The sequence below is a fragment of the Culex quinquefasciatus genome, chromosome 1 (genome assembly GCF_015732765.1).
Source record: "Culex quinquefasciatus strain JHB chromosome 1, VPISU_Cqui_1.0_pri_paternal, whole genome shotgun sequence".
NCBI classification, from domain to species: Eukaryota; Metazoa; Arthropoda; class Insecta; order Diptera; family Culicidae; genus Culex; species Culex quinquefasciatus.
The window spans coordinates 17732645-17752528 of record NC_051861.1 but is presented as its reverse complement, the minus strand read 5'-3'; the positions used below and the strand labels follow the sequence as shown (position 1 = coordinate 17752528).

At 37.2% G+C, this 19884-nt stretch overlaps 1 protein-coding gene across 2 annotated transcripts; it reads left to right on the top strand.

Annotated features, from left to right (window-relative positions):
• The first annotated feature begins 11498 nt into the window (after positions 1-11498).
• On the top strand, positions 11499-19826 carry LOC6035433 (serine protease 7). Of its 2 annotated transcripts, none has more exons than XM_001845570.2 (3): positions 11499-11799; positions 18592-19111; positions 19173-19826. In XM_001845570.2, exons 1-3 carry the CDS (start codon positions 11553-11555, stop codon positions 19759-19761), a joined length of 1356 nt encoding a protein of 451 aa, XP_001845622.2. In that variant the 5' UTR covers positions 11499-11552; the 3' UTR covers positions 19762-19826. The 2 variants fall into 2 exon arrangements, with proteins under 2 accessions (XP_001845622.2, XP_038112200.1); XM_038256272.1 differs by lacking the exon at positions 11499-11799 and adding an exon at positions 17701-17892.
• The last annotated feature ends 58 nt before the right edge of the window (positions 19827-19884 follow it).

The following is a 19884-nucleotide window of genomic DNA, read 5'->3' as shown; positions in this document are numbered from 1 at the left end:
GACCAGCATGAAACCATAACAATAAATAAGATGTTTCCCCAGAGTCGAGGGGCCCACTAGGGTGTAATATGGTTATATGGAAAAAAATAAAGTTGTCCAAATTTAGTGAGCACAGCACTTTTTCAGTTCCTATTGGGGTCCTCAACAACTCCCCAAACTTTGGGACCAATTGGTTTAGTCGTCACTTTGCGCAAAGCAATTCAATCTTCCATATAAATTTGTATGGAGAAAACCATTTTTTTGGATTTTGATATTTATTGAATCCACGTTTCATGCTATATCAAAACTGGACTCATCTTCGGATGCTCTGGAATCTGCTCTACAACTTTCCAGAAGAGAGTATGGTGCTAACTTGCCCCTAAAAAAAGATACAGCGTGTTCAAAACTCGTCTAAAACGTGTTTTTTGCTCGAAAATCACGTTTTAGACGAGTTTTGAGGGCTCTATATCTTCTTTCAGGAGCAAGTTAGCACCATACTCTCTTCGGCAAAGTTGTAGAGCACCTTCCAGAGCATCCGAATATGAGTCCGGTTTTGATATGGCATGAAACGTCGAATTGTTAAATATCAAAATCCTAAAAAGTGGTTTTCCCCATACAAATTTATATGGAAAATTGAATCGTTTTGCGCAAAGTGAGGACTAAACCAATCGGTCCCAAACTTTGGGGAGTTGTTTAGGACCCCAAAAGGAACTGAAAAAGTGCTGTGCTGGAAAATCGATTTTGATATTACACCCTAGGGGCCCACCCCTGCACAGCGATCGCAGCGCCGCCACCGCCCCGAACTGACAGCTCGAGGGGTAGGACACTGAGTTTAAAAAAATATTTCAGATAAGTTTTATATTTATAAGTTTTCGTTGGTTTTCGTAGTTTGAACTTTTTTATTTTAAGGTACATTTTTTTTATAAATGTATTGTTCAAACATTCAAGTGACGCACCCCCCCTCCTGTCATCGGCGTCGTTTCCGTCAAGGGGTGAGACACGCATTTTTTTTTCGAGGCCAGGCCCAAAAACAAGCCGTAAACTGTTTGTTTCGTTACGGGGGGATGCGTGCGTGTATTTTTATGAGATTTTCTACAAATGTAGCATAACACACAAGCCAAAAGTGGATATAAAACACGCAGCGGGACGATTAAACGAGACGCTCTCGGGCCGGAAACCCCGGAATCTAAGGAAGCTTCCCTGGGCCCGCCGGGGGCTGTTTGGTCGCTGTTCCAGCGGGACGAAACTTATGTGGTGAAACAAAACGAAATCGTTGGCACAGATTTATTGAGCTCTCTGGTGGTAGACACAGGAAGTAACCGGTATAAATTGTGAGTCGAAACCAGTTTGGATGAGGCCTCTACTGTGACTTAATTTATTTGCTTTGGTAGTATGGGCTGCAGAAATGAAGGCGTTTGCAGCTGAATTTCCCTCAGAACAAAATCTTTGAAGAATTATTCCAAAATTCTTAAAATGTCATCTGGTATTCTGTAACTAAGTCTCAAATCCACTTGTCTGTGATAAGAATCTGAAAAAAACCCTTATTCTGTTTGTTGTTTCTGTGGACCATGTCCAGCAAAGTGATAGTGGTCGTCGGTTTTGGATACGTAGTCTTGGCAAATACCTTCGGGACAGATGGAAATGTTTCGTTATATTCGATGTGGGTTTTTTTTTGCAAACATGCGGGTTGTATAACTGAGGGCGTTTGTCTTTCGTGGACACCATGAAGCAAATTGGTTGCTTTTTTAACTTTTTTAACCCTCAACGTCATCAATTTTGTTCTGGAAATGGAAATTCTTTTCAGTTATAATTAATCAAATTATCAATCAAACAAAGTTTAAAACACTCCAAAACTTGCAATTTTGTCAAAACTGCTCAAAACTGAGCATTATTGAATGGTGAAAAACAGACAAAATAGTCACATTTTATTTTATTTAGGTACATTCTAGACGTTAAAATTGCAAAGCACTTAATGTGGGCAAACCTTTTAAGAAGTTTGATTTTTAATTTTTTTTTTTTTTTTTGATATCATCGGGACTGGCAACACCAGCCAGCAACAGTCAACTGTTCGGAGCTCCTCAAACTTTTCGATTTTTTCGCCGTAATTAACAGTGTTTACCCGCGAGTTTGCTGCTCCAGCATGCCAAGGGCCGGCCGTGGCCGTGGCAGTTCGAGTGCGGCCTCGAAAACCCGCGAAGTTCATCTACCGGCAGAGTGCAGAAAGGTAAACATACCAACGCCGCATCGACCGCCATCGCGCACGGGAGCGTGCCCGGTGACGTCACCGATCCTTCTTTTTTACACGTGTCATACCGTCCACGTGAGTCCCCAGTACGGACGAGACAATCGACCCGGGCATCCGGAAGTACTTCCGACCAGCAGCAGCAGCAGCAGTCCACCAGTACTACGACAACAACCACTTCCAACGTTCCCACCAGCAACGAATTTGAGATGCTGAGTGGAGAAGAAAACAACACCGCCAGTGACAGCAGCAGTGCTGGCGACGACGATGACGATGATGAACTTGCGCGCAAGCAAGGAAAGCAGAAAAAGTGTAACTCTCCGAAGGAACGACGACCACCTCCAATTTTTGTTTTGGATACGTTGGCGGACGATGTTGACGAGTTGCTTGAGGGACTCCAATATTGTCTTAAAATTAGTAAAACTTCGGTGCAAGTGATTACGCATAAAAACAGAATTTCGACTTGGTAGTGAAGAAGTTGAAGTTGCGAAACTTCAAATTCTTCACATTTGACCCAGCAGAGAAGGTCCCAGTGAAGATCGTCCTTCAGGGATATCCGGACCGCCCGATCTCCGACCTGGAAGAACACCTGTCGGGCGTCAAGGTTAAGCCTCGAGAGGTTAAGGTGCTCTCGAAATCGACAACGGTGACAGGTACGTACACATTGTACCTCCTGTACTTCGATCGTGGGTCGGTCAAAATCCAGGACCTACGGCAGATCAAAGCACTGGACGGCTTCTTCGTGACGTGGCGATTCTACACGAAGAATCCGACCGACGCAGCGCAATGCCACCGCTGTCAAAAATTCGGGCACGGTTCAAGAAACTGTAATCTTCCGCCCCGGTGCGTTAAGTGCGGTGAGACCCACTTCACCGAAAGGTGCAATCTTCCGCGGAAAGACCAGCTGGGGGAAAACGCCCAGCAGCACAAAGCGCGCGTCAAGTGTGCGAACTGTGGTGGAAACCACACGGCGAATTTCCGTGGCTGTGCCGCGCGGAAAAAGTACCTCGAGGAGCAGGACAAGAAGAAGAAAGCGCCAGCGTCCCGCCAACCTCCAAAGACTTCGAGCACGAACGCTGCAGCAGCTGGCGGCGGAGCGGTTCCACCGACCAACCCAGCGTTCCCTCCCGGTTGGGGAGGTTCGTACGCTAGAGTAGTCGCTTCTGGGAGCGGTACTTCACCGGGACAAGCAGACGTTACCGGAGATGATCTCTTCACGCTTCCCGAGTTTTTCGCTCTTGCTGGAGAGATGCTCACGCGCTTTCGTGCCTGCCGGAACAAGGCAGAACAATTCCAAGCTCTGAGTGAGCTTATGATGAAGTATATCTACAACGGATAAGCTGCCTTGTGCAGCGAAGTTTTTCGACGTCAAAAGACAAAACAAACTGTGATCTAGTTTTAAGCTTTTCTATCTCTATCCTTTTCCTTAGCAAATTTAGAAGGTTTTTTTAAAATAATTTTTCCTTCTGTTGGCAAATCCATTGTTAGAATATCCAATTACATCAAAATGAACTATAGTACAAATCATAGTTGAAAGGTACTCCAAAACTCTATTAGGTTATAAGAATTACGGAATTGTGAATTGATTATTTACTAATAAAAACTAATTGAATTGAAAATTGAATTTTTTTGATATGGGTTAAACAATCTTATCAAAAATGTAAAACGGTGAAAAATTTTGAACTTAAGAAATATCTATATTTGTTTAATTTTTATGAAGTTTTTAACAAAATAGTTGTTTTTTTTTCAAGTAGGTTAGTTGTTAAAAAAATATTTTCATCAATGCTAAGAAAAAAACCATAGATTGATGATTACCCAAGCAACACACTTTGTCAGATAAACGTATTTCCTAACTGGTTGTATAACCAATCCGCCTCGTTATCACAACTTGTTCTACAACTCCTGTGAACTGGAAAAAGCGCACTTTTTTTTATTGTATAACTTGCCAGAAAAAGATGCAAGTTATCAGAGTAAGTTGTAAAAATGTATTTGACAACACTCTGCTATCTAACAAGAGATTCAACGAAAAAAAGGGGCGTGGTTTACGGCTGTGCTGTCAAATCAAAGCGCACACTGAAAAGGAAAGTTAGATTGAAAACAGCTATCTAACCGTCGACTAACTTACATGTAAACAAACGTTTCTTATTAGAATTTAAATCAACGACGAAGCTAATAATAAAAGTACGCTTGCTTCTGCAAGATTTATTTGAAATAATTCTAAATTGAATTAAAAAAAAGAAAAAACAATCATGGCGCGCATGTGATTAGTGTGAAATTTACTGCATGGCGAACTTTTAGATTTTCCTTTTTTGATGAACTTCCTCTTTCCCAAGATTCAATCCGACGACTTCGAAGACTTGTTGTTATCTCCATGGCAGGTCCAGGCGCTCTTCCGCATTGCTCCACGGGGCTTCATAGTAAATAAGCTGACCTAATCGTCAATAAGAAGGTTGCTGTCTATTTTGTTAGCTAAAGAACAAATGCTGTCATTGGAATTGAAGTTATATAAGTTTGTTTCAAGTCAGTTTTTATAACTCCATTATATAACTTTGTTATAACAAACCGTTTCAACTGTCATTTCGAGAACCGTACCACGGAGTAATATTGAAAATCGCTATGATTTTGATTTGTTGTTTTCTCTATCATAATCTCTATAAGCTGATAATTTTTGTAGCTTTTACCAGCGATATGTTCACAAATGAATCGGTCAACAATCAAAACTAGTGCAATCTTCAATACATAAACATTTTTGAAACTCTAAATTCCTCATGTACAAATTTACACCACCTAACAACACGCAATGTCAAGTTGAATATGTATGTTGAGCATCAGTTTTTATAATCTATTCTCCGATAACATTTGTGTAACAAAGCGAGAAAACCTAAGGTTATTTATAGAATGGTTGGCCACGCCTATTTTTGAGAAGATGCCGTCACACGACAATGTTAGATAAGCAGTGAAACAAACAGTGCAATATTGTTTTTATTCAACAAACTGTTTTCGAGTAAAACATTCCAGATGAGGGAACAGCATCTTGGCATATCAGAACTTTGACGTTCAATTACAGCTCATAAAAAGTGTTTTCGAGTGAAATAAAGTGATAAATAGCTCAATAGGAAGTGAGCAAGTAAGTTTTTATCAAAAGTGTTCCAACAAAAATTATTTTAATAATGAAAATCAGCAAATTGGATGGAGTTAGGAGCGAGTGCATATTCCCTATGTTTTGTGTAAAAGTTGGAAAAGAGTGAAGTTGACTGTGTTTTAACACTTGTATGGCACACATCTCATGAGTTACATAAGTCAGTTATACAAGTAGTGAAAAAAACTGATATTTAACTAGTGTTGACATTTTTTCTCGTATGTTGGTTCAAAACAGCTATCTAACTATTATTCAACAGTCGACAAGTTATGAGTGCTACTTGGGTAACGGACCAGTCCGTTAGCAATTTAAACCACTTTTTTCATTCTAATTTTGAAACCTTATTTCGTTATTTCAATTTGTTTTATATTTTTTTGCTCCCCCTTCGACTTTGGTCAGAGTCTAGGGTCATAAACTTCAAAAAAATATTTGCAAAATACTAAGCTGATTTGTTTAACAGTCTATATTAATTAATTACATTCTCTTTAATCCATTTTTTAACTTCGACCCCAAATCAATCTTGCAACATCCACCAACGTCGTGACGCGCATTAGCGCGCAGCGGAATTTAATTAAAAACTTGAAATTAATGAAAACATTTTTGCATAAACAAACACTAATCAAGTAAAGTGTTTTCAATTAGCGACACATTCGCCTGGAATCGACATGTGCGCTGCTGCTGGCTGGGTTCTTCCGTCACGGAATGTTGATCTCTCCGCCGGTGACGGTTCTCCGGTTCCCGTCCTAGAGCAAACATCATTCACGTTCCCGCCAAAACTTGCCGGCACCCCTCCTTCAGTATTGGTCCAGCGAAACAAGTCCACGCGGCGGCGGCGTCCTCCTTTTTAATTGTGATTTATGTTCATACGATTTTCATGTACTATGTGCCTAGCTAGATGATCCCTTCTTCCTTCCACTCTTTCCTTGCGTTTTAGGGGATGATTGTAATCAGTACTTCGAAGGGGTGGTAGAAATGGTCTGGTTTCGAATTGGGCTATTCTTTAGCAACATTTCAGCCAACCATTCAACGCTACCATCTCTATTTCCCGAGTAATGTGGAAATCGTTACACTTGACAAAACACGCATGGTAAGGGAGGGGGAAACAGATTAATCAGCATCCACTTAATATCAAAGTTTTTCTCGGCTTTTTTCCTCGGATTTTTCCTTATTGAAGTAAGCATGTGTGCATGGATCGCCCAAGGGAAAGTACTTGAAGGATTACACACGAAAAGGACACATCCAAGTAGGCCAAGAGAGGTTTTTTCCCGCGGAATGTTGCTTTTTGTGCTTTGCAAGAATGTGACAAAATAAAGCAATCTAGTCATCCGTGTGACACTTGGAAATGGGTAACATGATTAGGGTTTTAGGATTGTCAGCTTTGCAAGAAAAGGAAAAATTACGTTTTTATCTCATTTTAAGAACTTCAACATGCTTAAAATGTAAAATGATTTAAAGCGATTTTACATTTTAATATTAAACTTGCATATCCCCTAATTTTCTAATGCCAATATCTCTGCAACTAATGGTCAAATTTTTAATTATGAAAACTAAAACATTTGTGAAATGTTGTGATCATCTAAAAAAAATACTTTGAATATTTTCGAATCAAGACCAACATTTTAAAATAGCTAAACATTCAACTGTCCTGATTCTAATATTTTCATTTTTTTAAAGGATCATAAAATTTCACAAATGTTGCATTTTTCAACACTGAAAAATGTTGTTATTATGCCGTCTTCAAATTAAAACATCATCGAATTCAACAACATCACAAACATTGCAATTTCGACCATTAGTTGCTGAAATATTCACAGCAAATTTTGGATTGCCATTTCAGCAAAATAATTAACCGAATGCAATTCAGTAATCATGACTTTTGCGGAAATTCGGTAATGAAAAAAAAAATTGCTAAAAAATAAGTAACTGCATATCTGTCAAACTGAAATGTCACTTATGAGTTATTGTTTGGATGCTGCCGAGAGGGAATCCTCTTTCAAACATGTTGTGTTTTTTTAATTTTGTATTGTGATCTAAGGTAAGAAAAATGTTGTTTTTTATGTTTTTTCAATGACAAGCAAAATCAAATGTTGATAACTGAAATACCAGCCAAGATGGCTGCGTCTTTAGCAAATGATCTGTCAAACAAGAAAATTACTAAATTTTCAGCAAAATAATTTGACGCACCAAAGTGAAAAATTTCAGATAATTGAGAATTCAGTAAAATCTAAATTACTGAACCGTTTACTGAAATTTCAGTAGACGAAAATTCAGTAAAACTTCACTGAATTTCAGTTAAAAAAAATTGGTGTGTTCGCATTAGAAAATGCAGGAAAGTTTTTTGTATCTCAAAGGTAAAATCTTCATTGTCTCTTCGGCAATCTTATTTAAAATTTTCTGAGCATCTTTAGCACAATTCTGGAGTTTTTTTTTGAAAAGGTCCAATAAACCAAATTTCCAGTTTTTGCTTTTTGGGTCTTTTTGAAACCGCCTTGTGTCGGGGGTATTAAAAACACCTAAAAAGCAAAAACTGAAAATTTGGTTTATTGGACCTTTAAAAAAAACTCCAGATGGGCTCTTTTAAAAAAATCGGAAAAGGGGAATTTCTTCAATTTAAATTTAACTATAAGTGGCAACAGCTTAAAAAAAACAGTGAACTTTGTCAAAAATCGGTGAAGTACTTTTCGGTTGCAAATTGGATTTTTGATTGAAAATTGAATTAAAAATATTTTTACTAAAATTTATATTTTTTCCAAATAACACAAATAAAACATTCATCTGAAGGGCTCAAGTTGCGTTTGGTGTCTCATGAAACAAGTCAAAAAAAATAAACATGGGAAAAAGGTTTTTATGTGAAAGAAATTAATTTAAAAAAAGGAAAAATAAAATTCCGAGTTTTTTTCTGAATAGTCCTCTTCAATACCTACAACTTTGCCGAAGTAATTAAGTCGATCCTTCCTTTAAAGTCACAGATTTTAGAATATTACATACCAATGTTTGTATGAAAAAAAAAATCAAATTATTCGCTCTACAGCATTGCCTACGTGTTCTCGATTGCGAGATTCCTACTCGAAACTAGGTGCCCGAAGGCTTGATTGTTGAGGCAATTGCAAACCTTTTTTTACACCATAGCTTCAATCCACCCCGGGATTCGAACTGACGACCTTTGGAATGTGAGTCCAACTGCCTACAAGCGACTCCACCAGGACAGGATCCAGGGAGACGACTCCTACACCTGGACTGAGCTATCGACCTAACCCTCTAGGTTAGTCCGGGGCCAACATTTACTTCCCGTCTGACGGAAGGCGTGATCAGACAAATCTCGTCTCAAAATTTGCCACCGGGACTTTCTGGTATCGAACCCAGGCCGACTGGGTGAGAGGCAATCACGCTTACCCCTACAGCACGGTCCCGGCTATTGTTTGTATGAACAGCTGCCAAAAATGATATCAAGACTTGTATGGGTGAACCAACAAAACAAATTGGCTTTTTTGATGTGAACATTTTCTTTTAATGATGATTCTTTCATCGCTGTTAGCTTATGTTATTTCTTTATGAAATACACATTTATGTTATGTTAAAGCGTTACATACATAAAAAACTCTCGAAATTTAAAGTTTCCAATTATTTATTACATCCTTTTAAAAGATGATTTCCAATCACTCCTGAAAGTTTCATAAAGATATTTCATGATTTAAGTAAGTAGAAGACAATTTAAGTTTAAAGATTTGCGAAGCGCAAAGCGATCTGTCAAACTTCGTGAGCGTTTTTCTTGAAACACCGATTTGATTAACGGGTGCCACAATATCTCGAGATGGGGTGGCGACCAAATTAGCTGAAATCTTGAATGAGAATTCTGAAGACATGTCTCGTGTGCATGACGAGCCCCTTTTTTTTAATTTAGGTAAAACATTATAAAAATAAAAAACTGTTGACTTTTTATATGAAAAACAGAATTTTTGTTTTTTAAATGAACCTTATCAAAATCGGCCTTCGTCATGCACACGGGACAAGTTTAGTGAGTCTTCACTAAAATTGATCCGATTTGGCCAAAGCAGTGTTGAGATATCGTGGCACTAGTTTTTTAAAACTGCTAACTTCAAATAGCCGTATCTCGGCAACGATGCAACCAAATGTCTTAAAATTTAGGTTGGTAATAATTGAAAATTTTAATTTAGTGCGCTGAAAACAAATTTATTTTTTTGTGTGTGCTCATACCAACCCTTAACATTTTTGCCAATTTACATGTATGTAACCCCTTTAAGTGATTATACAATTAAAATGTTGATCAGTATCATCAGAAAATCAATTTTTGATTACAATCAAGCTTGATTTCGATCATTATTGAACAGTTTGGTAAATTTTCTTCTATTTAAAAATCTGAAGCAACATTCGAAAACGGTGGATAAAACAAATCTATTCGAGGTTTGATTGAACATCTAGCGACGAAATTCAGTATAATTCAAAGAAATTTCGGTTTATGGAACCTATATAAGGCAGTACTAAATAATTGCTTAAAAATCCAAGTTCCATTTGGAAAATAGAATGGAATATTTCCTAAATACTCTTAATTTGGTTAATAAAACTTGTAGCAGCTCAAAATGGAATAATTGTTGAATGCTAATATAAATGAAATACAGAAATAAAACTTAAAATCGTTTCAAAAATAGATCAACACAAGCTTATTTGACAAAGAAACCTATCTTAAAACTTGTAATAATAGTACTGATTCAGTGCACCATAAAAAATACATACCAACCAAAAAGCTTTTGATTTTTGTTTCACTTCATATTATTCAGCCAAGCAAAACTTCGAATTCCAGCAACCATGCTGAGCGCCAATAAAAATTATTGAAATTATTCAGTTATTCGCAACACTGACGTACCCTGAGCTTCGGTCATCATCATTCAACAACCGCATTAAAACCAGCAGCTTAGACTAATCATCTTTAATTAATCACTCCCACAAAATCCGGTTCGGGACACGGCGCCGTCTTATTTGCAATTTTTTAAACCCAACAGGTTCGAGACACACCCTAAAATACACAGTTAAAACAACTGGACGATTATTGTTACTGGTAGGTGCGATATCAAATCGTTGTCAAAATTGCTGATATAAACATTGATTCGTTATACCACAGACAACAGACGTTTTGGTTTCGAGAATGCAGAGGAGATTTCTGGAGCAACATTTGAAAAAGGCGCACAAGCATTTTGATTGCCAGAACTGTTTTGCATATTTCGAGCCGATAGATCTATTTAAAAAAAACCCGCAGTGTTAAACGATAGCTGGAAAGGCTAGTTATTGTTTAACATTTCGAGTTTTCTGATAAAGATACCTGTTGGCTCTGAATTTGCTACGTCTATTGTCTGTGATTATACTGTGTTGTGTCAATTAAAGATGTTTTGAATATCAATATTTCGCATAACACGTTCCAAATAGCATGCGGGAATTGGGAATTGGGTAAGAATGTCTTAGAAGTGATCGGTTTCTGAATCCAAACTTGTATTGTATAAAACCAGTTAATTTCAGTTATGTATTTAAACATGATTTAATCAGTAAGGAAATGCTGAACATCTCACAATGTACTTTTAACAAATTAACACGTTAAAAATAAACACCTCCAAATTTAAGTCAACAAACTACCTTCCAACGAGTTACCCATTCGTATGACTAACGACGGGTAGCGAATTTGTATCCGATCAGGCCAAACATTCTTTCTTCGGACTTCCTCAAATCATCGTATGTATACGTGAATACCTTCGGTTGATCGTCCGCAAAAACCCCCGCCGTCATTCATTCATTCAGCTCACTTAATTCTCTTGGCCGGCTGATCCAGACCGATCTTAATTGGGTACCGGCTCGTCGTCGTCGTCGGCAAGCCGGTCGTCAATTCGTCGCAAATCGCACACTTGAGGGGACTTTTCGGCCCGCATAGACAATCAGACGCAACTTGTTGAACTTTTTTTCGATTTGGGTTAACAAAAAATTTCCGCCGTTTCATTGACATTATGAAAATAGGAAAAACAAAAACGCGCTTTACATCTGTTTGTCTGTGCAGTCTGGAACGAATCACTGTTCTGAACAACGCACTGGCTCAGGTGTTTGGCCGAAAAACTTGGAAGTGATCAGTAGCTCGTGACTCGCGTCCTCGTCCGGTGGTTGTTCGAACGGTTTTGTTCGCTCTCGTGAATTATGGCACTTTTTGAGGTGCTCATGTGGATCCAGTTGGGGCTCCTGGCCGGGGCAGCCCTGGGTCACCAAAACCATCCTTCGGGGGCGGAAGAGCTGATCGGAACGAGGTTCCGGTTTCCCAGCGATAATGATGGACACGGTCCAAATTCGGATGCGTACATCGATCGGATAAGCAGCTTTGACCGGTGGTCGAATTACTGGGCTAAGACGCCGAAACCGGATCGGGGGTGGAACGAGGCACCGGGTGGTAGGTACTGACTTGTGCGAATGGTGAAAGTAACTGTTTTGAAGTGAATACTACAGTTGAAACGGTTCTGTCGTACGAAGAAAAGTTTTGGGAAACATTAGCTAAACCTGTTCTAGGATGTTCAAAATGTGGGAAAATTTTAATCCCAAAGCTTGTGTGGAGAAACGGTGCGGTTCTCTTCTTGTACATATAGCATGCGATTTCCGGGTTGTGTTTAAGAATATAGATTCCGTTTTATTTTATTGGAGAATATCCACAACGGTGTCAACAACAATGGGAAATTTTTCAAAATTCTGTGTGACACCCCCTGACTCGATTCCTTAGGCAACCTTAACCGATGTTTAGGGGTCGCTATTGAAAGATGCAGTTTGCATGGGAATTTTTGAAAAAATGCATGGGAGGAAAACAAATCGTTGATTTCTTTTTTTAATAAGTGAAATGTAACTTTCTGAAATTTTACGAAGAGTCGAAAGCTATCCGAGGTGATACAGAAAAGTTATTATTCATTTTAGAAATACTTATCTGTGTCCGGCCCGCGAAGCCATAGGAGGATGGCGTCGCTATTTTTAGACCACGTTTTCCACCTTTTCTCATCGAAACCAACTACTTTATCGACTTTATTTTGCTGGGTGAGATAGGACGCCGTCTATTTTTAGGCGATGACACTTTTCCCTTCTTGCACTTAAAAAACCAGGTGGCAGCACGATGTAACGCCACGTCCCTATTTCATCTGGCTCGTGACGAGTTTATAAATAGTTCGATGACTGGCCCTTCAGGCTGTTCATGAGATATTTTACAAATAATTTTAGTGTTTGAACGAAATAATATGGTTGAGAACAAATTTTCACAGTTTATATCAAAAATTTAAAAAGTAAGATTTATTTGTTTTTTATGCTTTAGCAATCAAATGTTGCTAATTCGACGAATTATTTAATTCCTTTCTTTTTTCAATGCAGATTTGTGATCCAAATTAATTGAAAACATTATTTTTACTTGAAATTAATACTTATCAGGGATGGAATAATCGCAAAAAATCATTTTCGCTTGCGAACTTTCTTTACCCGCCAAAGAAAGAGGAGGCAAATCACGCAAAAGAAAATCGATCCTGGAATTCTCCAAGAAAATCAATCTGCTGATGATTTTTAATGAATTTCCTTGTCAGCACCACTTAATAATATTCATTTCACTTTGTTTACACACATTACCAATCTACAAAATGTGACTGGTAATTTCTCAACGTGTGACGTTACACTTGCAAGTGTAGCAGTGAAAAAGATTTTTCGCCGAATAGTCAAGACAATGATTTTTTTAGATTCTTTTTATCGATCTTTCGTGCACGAGAGAGGAGGGCCATACTCCCTTCGGATTTTTTCTTCTTGATGAACTCGCTGATACTAATGATTTCTAAATTAATTTTATTTCCAGAATCAAATTAAAAATAACTGAAAAAATTGCAGTAACAAAAATACTATAAAAAGAAAATAAAATTATCTGTTTCGTACAAATGAGAAAAAAACCAAAGAAAATTTAATGTAAGCTTCAAACGTACAAAAAGAACTTTAAACATAATTTTTTAATCAGTTTTTACTGCGTTTACTTTAAATTAAAGTATGAATTTGATGAAAGTGATATTTAAAAAAAATATTTAATCTTAAATAAGATTTATTTTCAGAACAACTTTTCAGCAAAAAGTTTAGCTTGAAATAATTTAAAAAAATATATATTTAAAGAAAATTAATTAAAAATCGTTGCAATTATTTTTTTGAAATAAAAAAACTCTTAATTAGTTGATAAATTGAGGAGCCAGATATATTTCTTCATAAACTTCAATATTTTTAATAAAATTTGAGGATAACGAATTGAAAATTGTTCAGTATATGTTATCCTACATGTAATTTGTTGTTTGTTTGAAAGCGTTTTAAAATATTTCAAAAATTAATTCCAAACTAATTCCAAACTGGGAACACATATTATTGTTCAAACTTCAAAAATTGCATTTTGAAATATTGTTGAAGAATTATTGATATCAGGGTAAATAGTAGCAATCGATAAAAACAATCACCATACAATTTAATTCAAGATCAGTACATTCATTGAGTTATCTTAATTTTCATTAAATCAAGATTGTTTTCTACACAATTTTTTAATTATTTTTTTATTCATTACCAAAAATTAATTCAAGACTGCTTCAGTTAAATCAAATCTGACCCGTAGAGCCGAAAGGTTGGGCACCCCTACTACAGCGACCCATACACCTTAAGCGATTTGGCTTAACATCACATGTGATGTTGTCTGTGCACAGACAACACAGATGCCTAATTATCCCCAATGAATTGAGCCAGTGGATGACCATAAATTATATATTTATCACCCTTTACACACAAGATAACACAAGATTTTCATCAGGTTCACATTTTTAAACAATTTTTGGTAATATTACTTAAAAAGATGTAATATTCCACATTTATTGATCAGATTTTTTCATTATCTTGGCTCAGGAGCTTGAATTTGATAGACTCAACACCAGAAAGTTAGATATAAGGGTTCTTGCGTACCAAAAAAAACTCAACCCTGTCAGGCCTGATATTAACCCAAAAATGTTTTTTTTAAACTCGGCTATAATTTTCGAATAATCTTAAAAATAATTATATCTGTGTACTAGTGTACAAAAATCTCTTGAAACTCAGAAAACAGCAGTAAGACAAGACAAATTCCCAATTTCATTACTAACAAATAATTGTTGAACGAAAAATAAAACATAAATCATCACCCTCCATCATCAAAAGATATGCTGAGAAAGCGCGGAAATTAACTTACCAGTGCTCCTGGTGAATTAGAAAACAATTCACAAAGCAAAAAACACACACACAGTTCTAACAAAGTGCCATAAATTTCACACCACGCACCAAGGAGACACACGGCGGCGTGAAACCCTTTCACTTCCCCCTTTTAAAAGTTAGAGAAAAAAAAACCTGGAATGACTTTTTTTCGCAGACTTTAAAAACCATAAATCTTGGCCACAATCGGAGAAAACAGCATTTAGAAGGAAGAAAAAAAAAACGATTCTCGCTTATTCAAAAGAGTTTTTTTTTCGGAGTGCTTTTATCAATTTTCCACCAAACAGGCTGGGGAAATTAGAGTGAAAATTTGTTCGCGACTTAAATGAACAACTGATCAGAGATAGATTGTGCTCTGGGTTGTTTTTTTGCTCGACTTCTTAATAATTTCACAGTTGGTAGTAATTTATGACGGTTTGAGGTTGGAAAAAAGTTTTTCAATTTCCCTTAATTAAGATCTATTTTGGCGTGCCCTACAGCAGATGCAGCAGAGTTAAAATTAATGTTAAGCTCGTTTAATGGAAATTAACACTTTGCTGAAATGCTACTTTTTTTCTAACTCTGTTGATGGCGTACGTGACTTCTTCACTGGCTGATCAAAATTGACGATTAATTCTGTTCCTAACCATCGGCTAAAGCCGGTGCAGAAATGTTGGACGAGGTAGCTTTTTGGTTTGCCGGCCGTTAATTTGGCATGAAGCCAAACTTCATGAGGGTTTTTTTTGTTGTTGCTGTTGTTGTTGCGGGACTCTTCACAAATAATTGTTTAAACAGCAGTTAATTGTGCTTTCTTCCGGGGTGATCCACAGGTTGTTGATTTTAACGGTTGATTTCAAAATTAAATTAACGAGTAAAATCTTTCCAGAAACACTCCCGAACGATAATCTGTGAAAAGAATGGAAAGGAATCTTCTACGGGGATCCCCCTTTATCAAGTTTAACGCGAAAGTAAATTGCCTTCTTTGTTGATAAATTTACAATATTGTAAAGTGATAAATATGCGGAAATTGTAAGCCTTTGCAGCAGTAACAGTGTTGCAATCATTCAGAAAATAAACTGCATGTATCCTGCCATGTTATTAATGTTCGGCTTGAGATTTATATCATTTTTGCTGAGTCATGACGACCACAAAGGCAAATAGTCGCGGTAAAGAATTCCTTCCAAAATTTGTTGTTGTTATTTGATTAATTTGTTAATTTGTTAATTTGTTAATTTGTTAATTTGTTAATTTGTTAATTTGTTAATTTGTAATTTGTTAATTTGTTAATTTGTTAATTTATTAATTTGTTAATTTGTTAATTTGTTAATTTGTTAATTTGTTAATTTGTTAATTTGTTAATTTGTTAATTTGTTAATTTGTTAATTTGTTAATTTGTTAATTTGTTAATTTGTTAATTTGTTAATTTGTTAATTTGTTAATTTGTTAATTTGTTAATTTGTTAATTTGTTAATTTGTTAATTTGTTAATTTGTTAATTTGTTAATTTGTTAATTTGTTAATTTGTTAATTTGTTAATTTGTTAATTTGTTAATTTGTTACTTTGTTAATTTGTTAATTTGTTAATTTGTTAATTTGTTAATTTGTTAATTTGTTAATTTGTTAATTTGTTAATTTGTTAATTTGTTAATTTGTTAATTTGTTAATTTGTTAATTTGTTAATTTGTTAATTTGTTAATTTGTTAATTTGTTAATTTGTTAATTTGTTAATTTGTTAATTTGTTAATTTGTTAATTTGTTAATTTGTTAATTTGTTAATTTGTTAATTTGTTAATTTGTTAATTTGTTAATTTGTTAATTTGTTAATTTGTTAATTTGTTAATTTGTTAATTTGTTAATTTGTTAATTTGTTAATTTGTTAATTTGTTAATTTGTTAATTTGTTAATTTGTTAATTTGTTAATTTGTTAATTTGTTAATTTGTTAATTTGTTAATTTGTTAATTTGTTAATTTGTTAATTTGTTAATTTGTTAATTTGTTAATTTGTTAATTTGTTAATTTGTTAATTTGTTAATTTGTTAATTTGTTAATTTGTTAATTTGTTAATTTGTTAATTTGTTAATTTGTAAATTTGTTAATTTGTTAATTTGTAAATTTGTTAATTTGTAAATTTGTTAATTTGTTAATTTGTTAATTTGTTAATTTGTTAATTTGTTAATTTGTTAATTTGTTAATTTGTTAATTTGTTAATTTGTTAATTTGTTAATTTGTTAATTTGTTAATTTGTTAATTTGTTAATTTGTTTTTTTTTTATTTGTTGTTGATTTGTTAAAATTTCAAGTTCAGAGTGGATTTTTGTTAGCAATGAAATGGAAAAAAAATGTAAGATTTTATAAATTACAGCTGATGGAAAAACCATTAAAACGACTCTTAGGTAAATCCATCACGAAAAAACCTGTTTGCAGCAACATTTCATCGATCACCGCAGTAGCAGAGAAACGGCATAAGTTAGGAAAACACATAACTGCTTCTTCTCCGCATTGCCTACTTAACGTTCTCTTGTACTAAGCATAATAATATTGTTTTAACGTATAAACTAGTGTTATGGAGCTACAGCATTATCAGTTATCATTGGATTAATTTTTAACTAATTATTTTTTTTATACTTGGTGAGATTCAACGAAAACACACAGAAAAAAATAATGTAAATTTGGAAGCTTTAATTTTGGAAGGTTGAATATTACCTCTCTTATGATGTAATTTTACCTCAATTTAGACTTAAAAAGTGACATTACAACAGAAAAGTGGTAAAATTACACATTTCCAGAGGTAAAATTACACCTTTTTTCTGACATAAAAGATGTACCCCTTCCCAGATGTAATATTACCATGATTTTTATTTCTGTGCAGAAAAAAATCAATCACAAAAAAAACATGCAACAACAAACATTTGCATCAAATTAAGTTTACATCAATTTGCAACACGAGACCATGACTGCTACGTACAGGTTGACCAAGAACTTGTCCCGAGAGTGTGATAAAGCCGAACCCGCTCATCGCGAGAACCGGATTGATGAACTTCACGATCCGTTGTTGTCAGCAAACTGTCGCCTCAACGATCTTGAAGTCCAAGCTCAGTTAGGTTTCATCTCCCGTACGAATCGGTCGGCTTCTTCTTGCCATCTCGAATGTTGTGTGTGATTGTAGACTAAGTTCCAAGCCGTTATCAGTTGACTCAAGTTTTGAGATGATCCTCCGGGTCGCACGAGTTGGAGTTCTACTGGGACTGCTGGCGTTGATTCCTGGTTCCCTGCAGCAGAGTAAGTTCCCAAAGGTTACAACCGCAAAGGCAATGACCATGAGGATTTTCAAACCGGTTACAATCGAAACCGATACGTCGCCAATACCGGTAGCATTCAACGCGGGGTTTACCCCAAGAAACGACCTTGAGCTAGCTGCGTTGAACACATTACCCAATTCGCGATCGAGCCACAGTGTTGATAGTGAGAGCGTCCAGAAGGGGCTTATGAAGAGTGCGAAAAGCCGAACATGTGTGAAATGTGAAGAGTTTGGTTTGGACGGTTTATGCTTAACCTTGAAATAGTGATAACACGATTTGTTTTTGGGAAGAGTAGTCAAAACAACTGCATTTTGGTATTCCATATTTCCCATGTTCACATCGTTGGGTTTTTTTAATTCTAGTTTACTTTCTAAATCTCATAACGTTTTGACCAGATTATTCTCTTATTTGTCAAAGAGATGGTTTCGGATGTTATTGTTATCGAGATTTAAAGGATCTGTAAATTCTAGGACAGGACAACTTGGGACAGCTACAATTTTTCTCCCCATTTGATTTCAGAAGAACATTTACATTCTGAAAATTTGGTATGATCCTTTTGAAGAGGTGCAACGGTGACCAAGAATTATGTCATATAAGAACGCTCCCTATATCTTCAACACTGGCAAAAATTCCTGTGATTTTTATGAAAAACTAACCTGTTGTCACCTTCCGCCTCCAGAATGCATGACCCCAACGCGCAAGAACGGCCTTTGCGTGTCGATCCACGACTGCCCGAGTATGCTGGCCTTCTTCGGCGACCGGTTGCTGACCTGGGAGGAGCGTGACTTCCTGCGGCTTTCGGTGTGCACCGGGGCCACGTCCGGCCGGCAACCGTTTGTGTGCTGCCCGGACAAGGCCGTCCGCCCGTCCGGGACCGTTGGCCAGCCTACGACAGCGTACCCACCACCGGTCATCTCGACGACGGACGCCACCGCCGTTGATCCGACGCCGCGTGGTGAGGTAGCGGGCGGAGTGCTTCCCGACCCGAGACGGAACGAGTGCGGAATCAGCATCGGGATGAGGATCTACGGCGGCGAGGACGCCGACATTGACGAGTTTCCATGGTTGGCCATGCTTGAGTACGAGAACTTCCGGGGCGAGCGCAAGTTCAGCTGTGGAGGTTCGCTGGTCAACAACCGGTACGTGGTCACGGCGGCCCACTGCGTGGTCGGGGAGGTCGAGAAGAAGGAGGGAACGCTGTAAGTTGAATCGATGTAATTTGGTAGCACTTCTTGATAAGCAGTTTCTTTTCACTTGTAGAATCAGCGTCCGGTTGGGCGAGTACGACACCACGACCGAGATCGACTGCATTGAACAGGACGGCGAGAAGATTTGTGCGGATCCACCGGTGGACGTGGCACTTGAGGAGAAGATCCCCCACCCAGAGTACGACGAACTGAGCAAGGTGAACGACATTGCGCTGCTGCGGATGGCCCGGGACGTCCTGTACACGGACTTCATCCAGCCAGTCTGTTTGCCGCTGCCGGACTTTAGGAGTTCGGTGGCCGGTGACGTGAACTTTGTAACCGGATTCGGGCGCACGCTGAAGGGCAGCCGTAGCCCAATCAAACAGAAGCTGGGCATCAAGGTGTACGACCAGGACCGGTGTCGGGCCAAGTTTGCCACGAAGAAGGCGGACATTACGTCGAAGCAGCTGTGCGCCGGTGGGGACTTTGCCAAGGACTCGTGCCACGGAGATTCGGGCGGTCCGTTGATGAAGCTGCAGAAGGTTTGGACGCTGGAGGGTGTGGTGTCGTTCGGGAATCGCTGTGGACTCGAGGATTGGCCCGGAGTTTACTCGAGGGTGCTCGCGTACATGGACTGGATTAGGGCGACCGTTAGGAATTAGGAAAAATTTTAGTGCGTGTAATATGTGTTTGAAGGAATAAAGACTACACTGAATAATTTTATGTATGCATTGCTGTTTGTATTGCAGAACGCTGGGAAATTCCAACAAACGTAGTTGTTACTT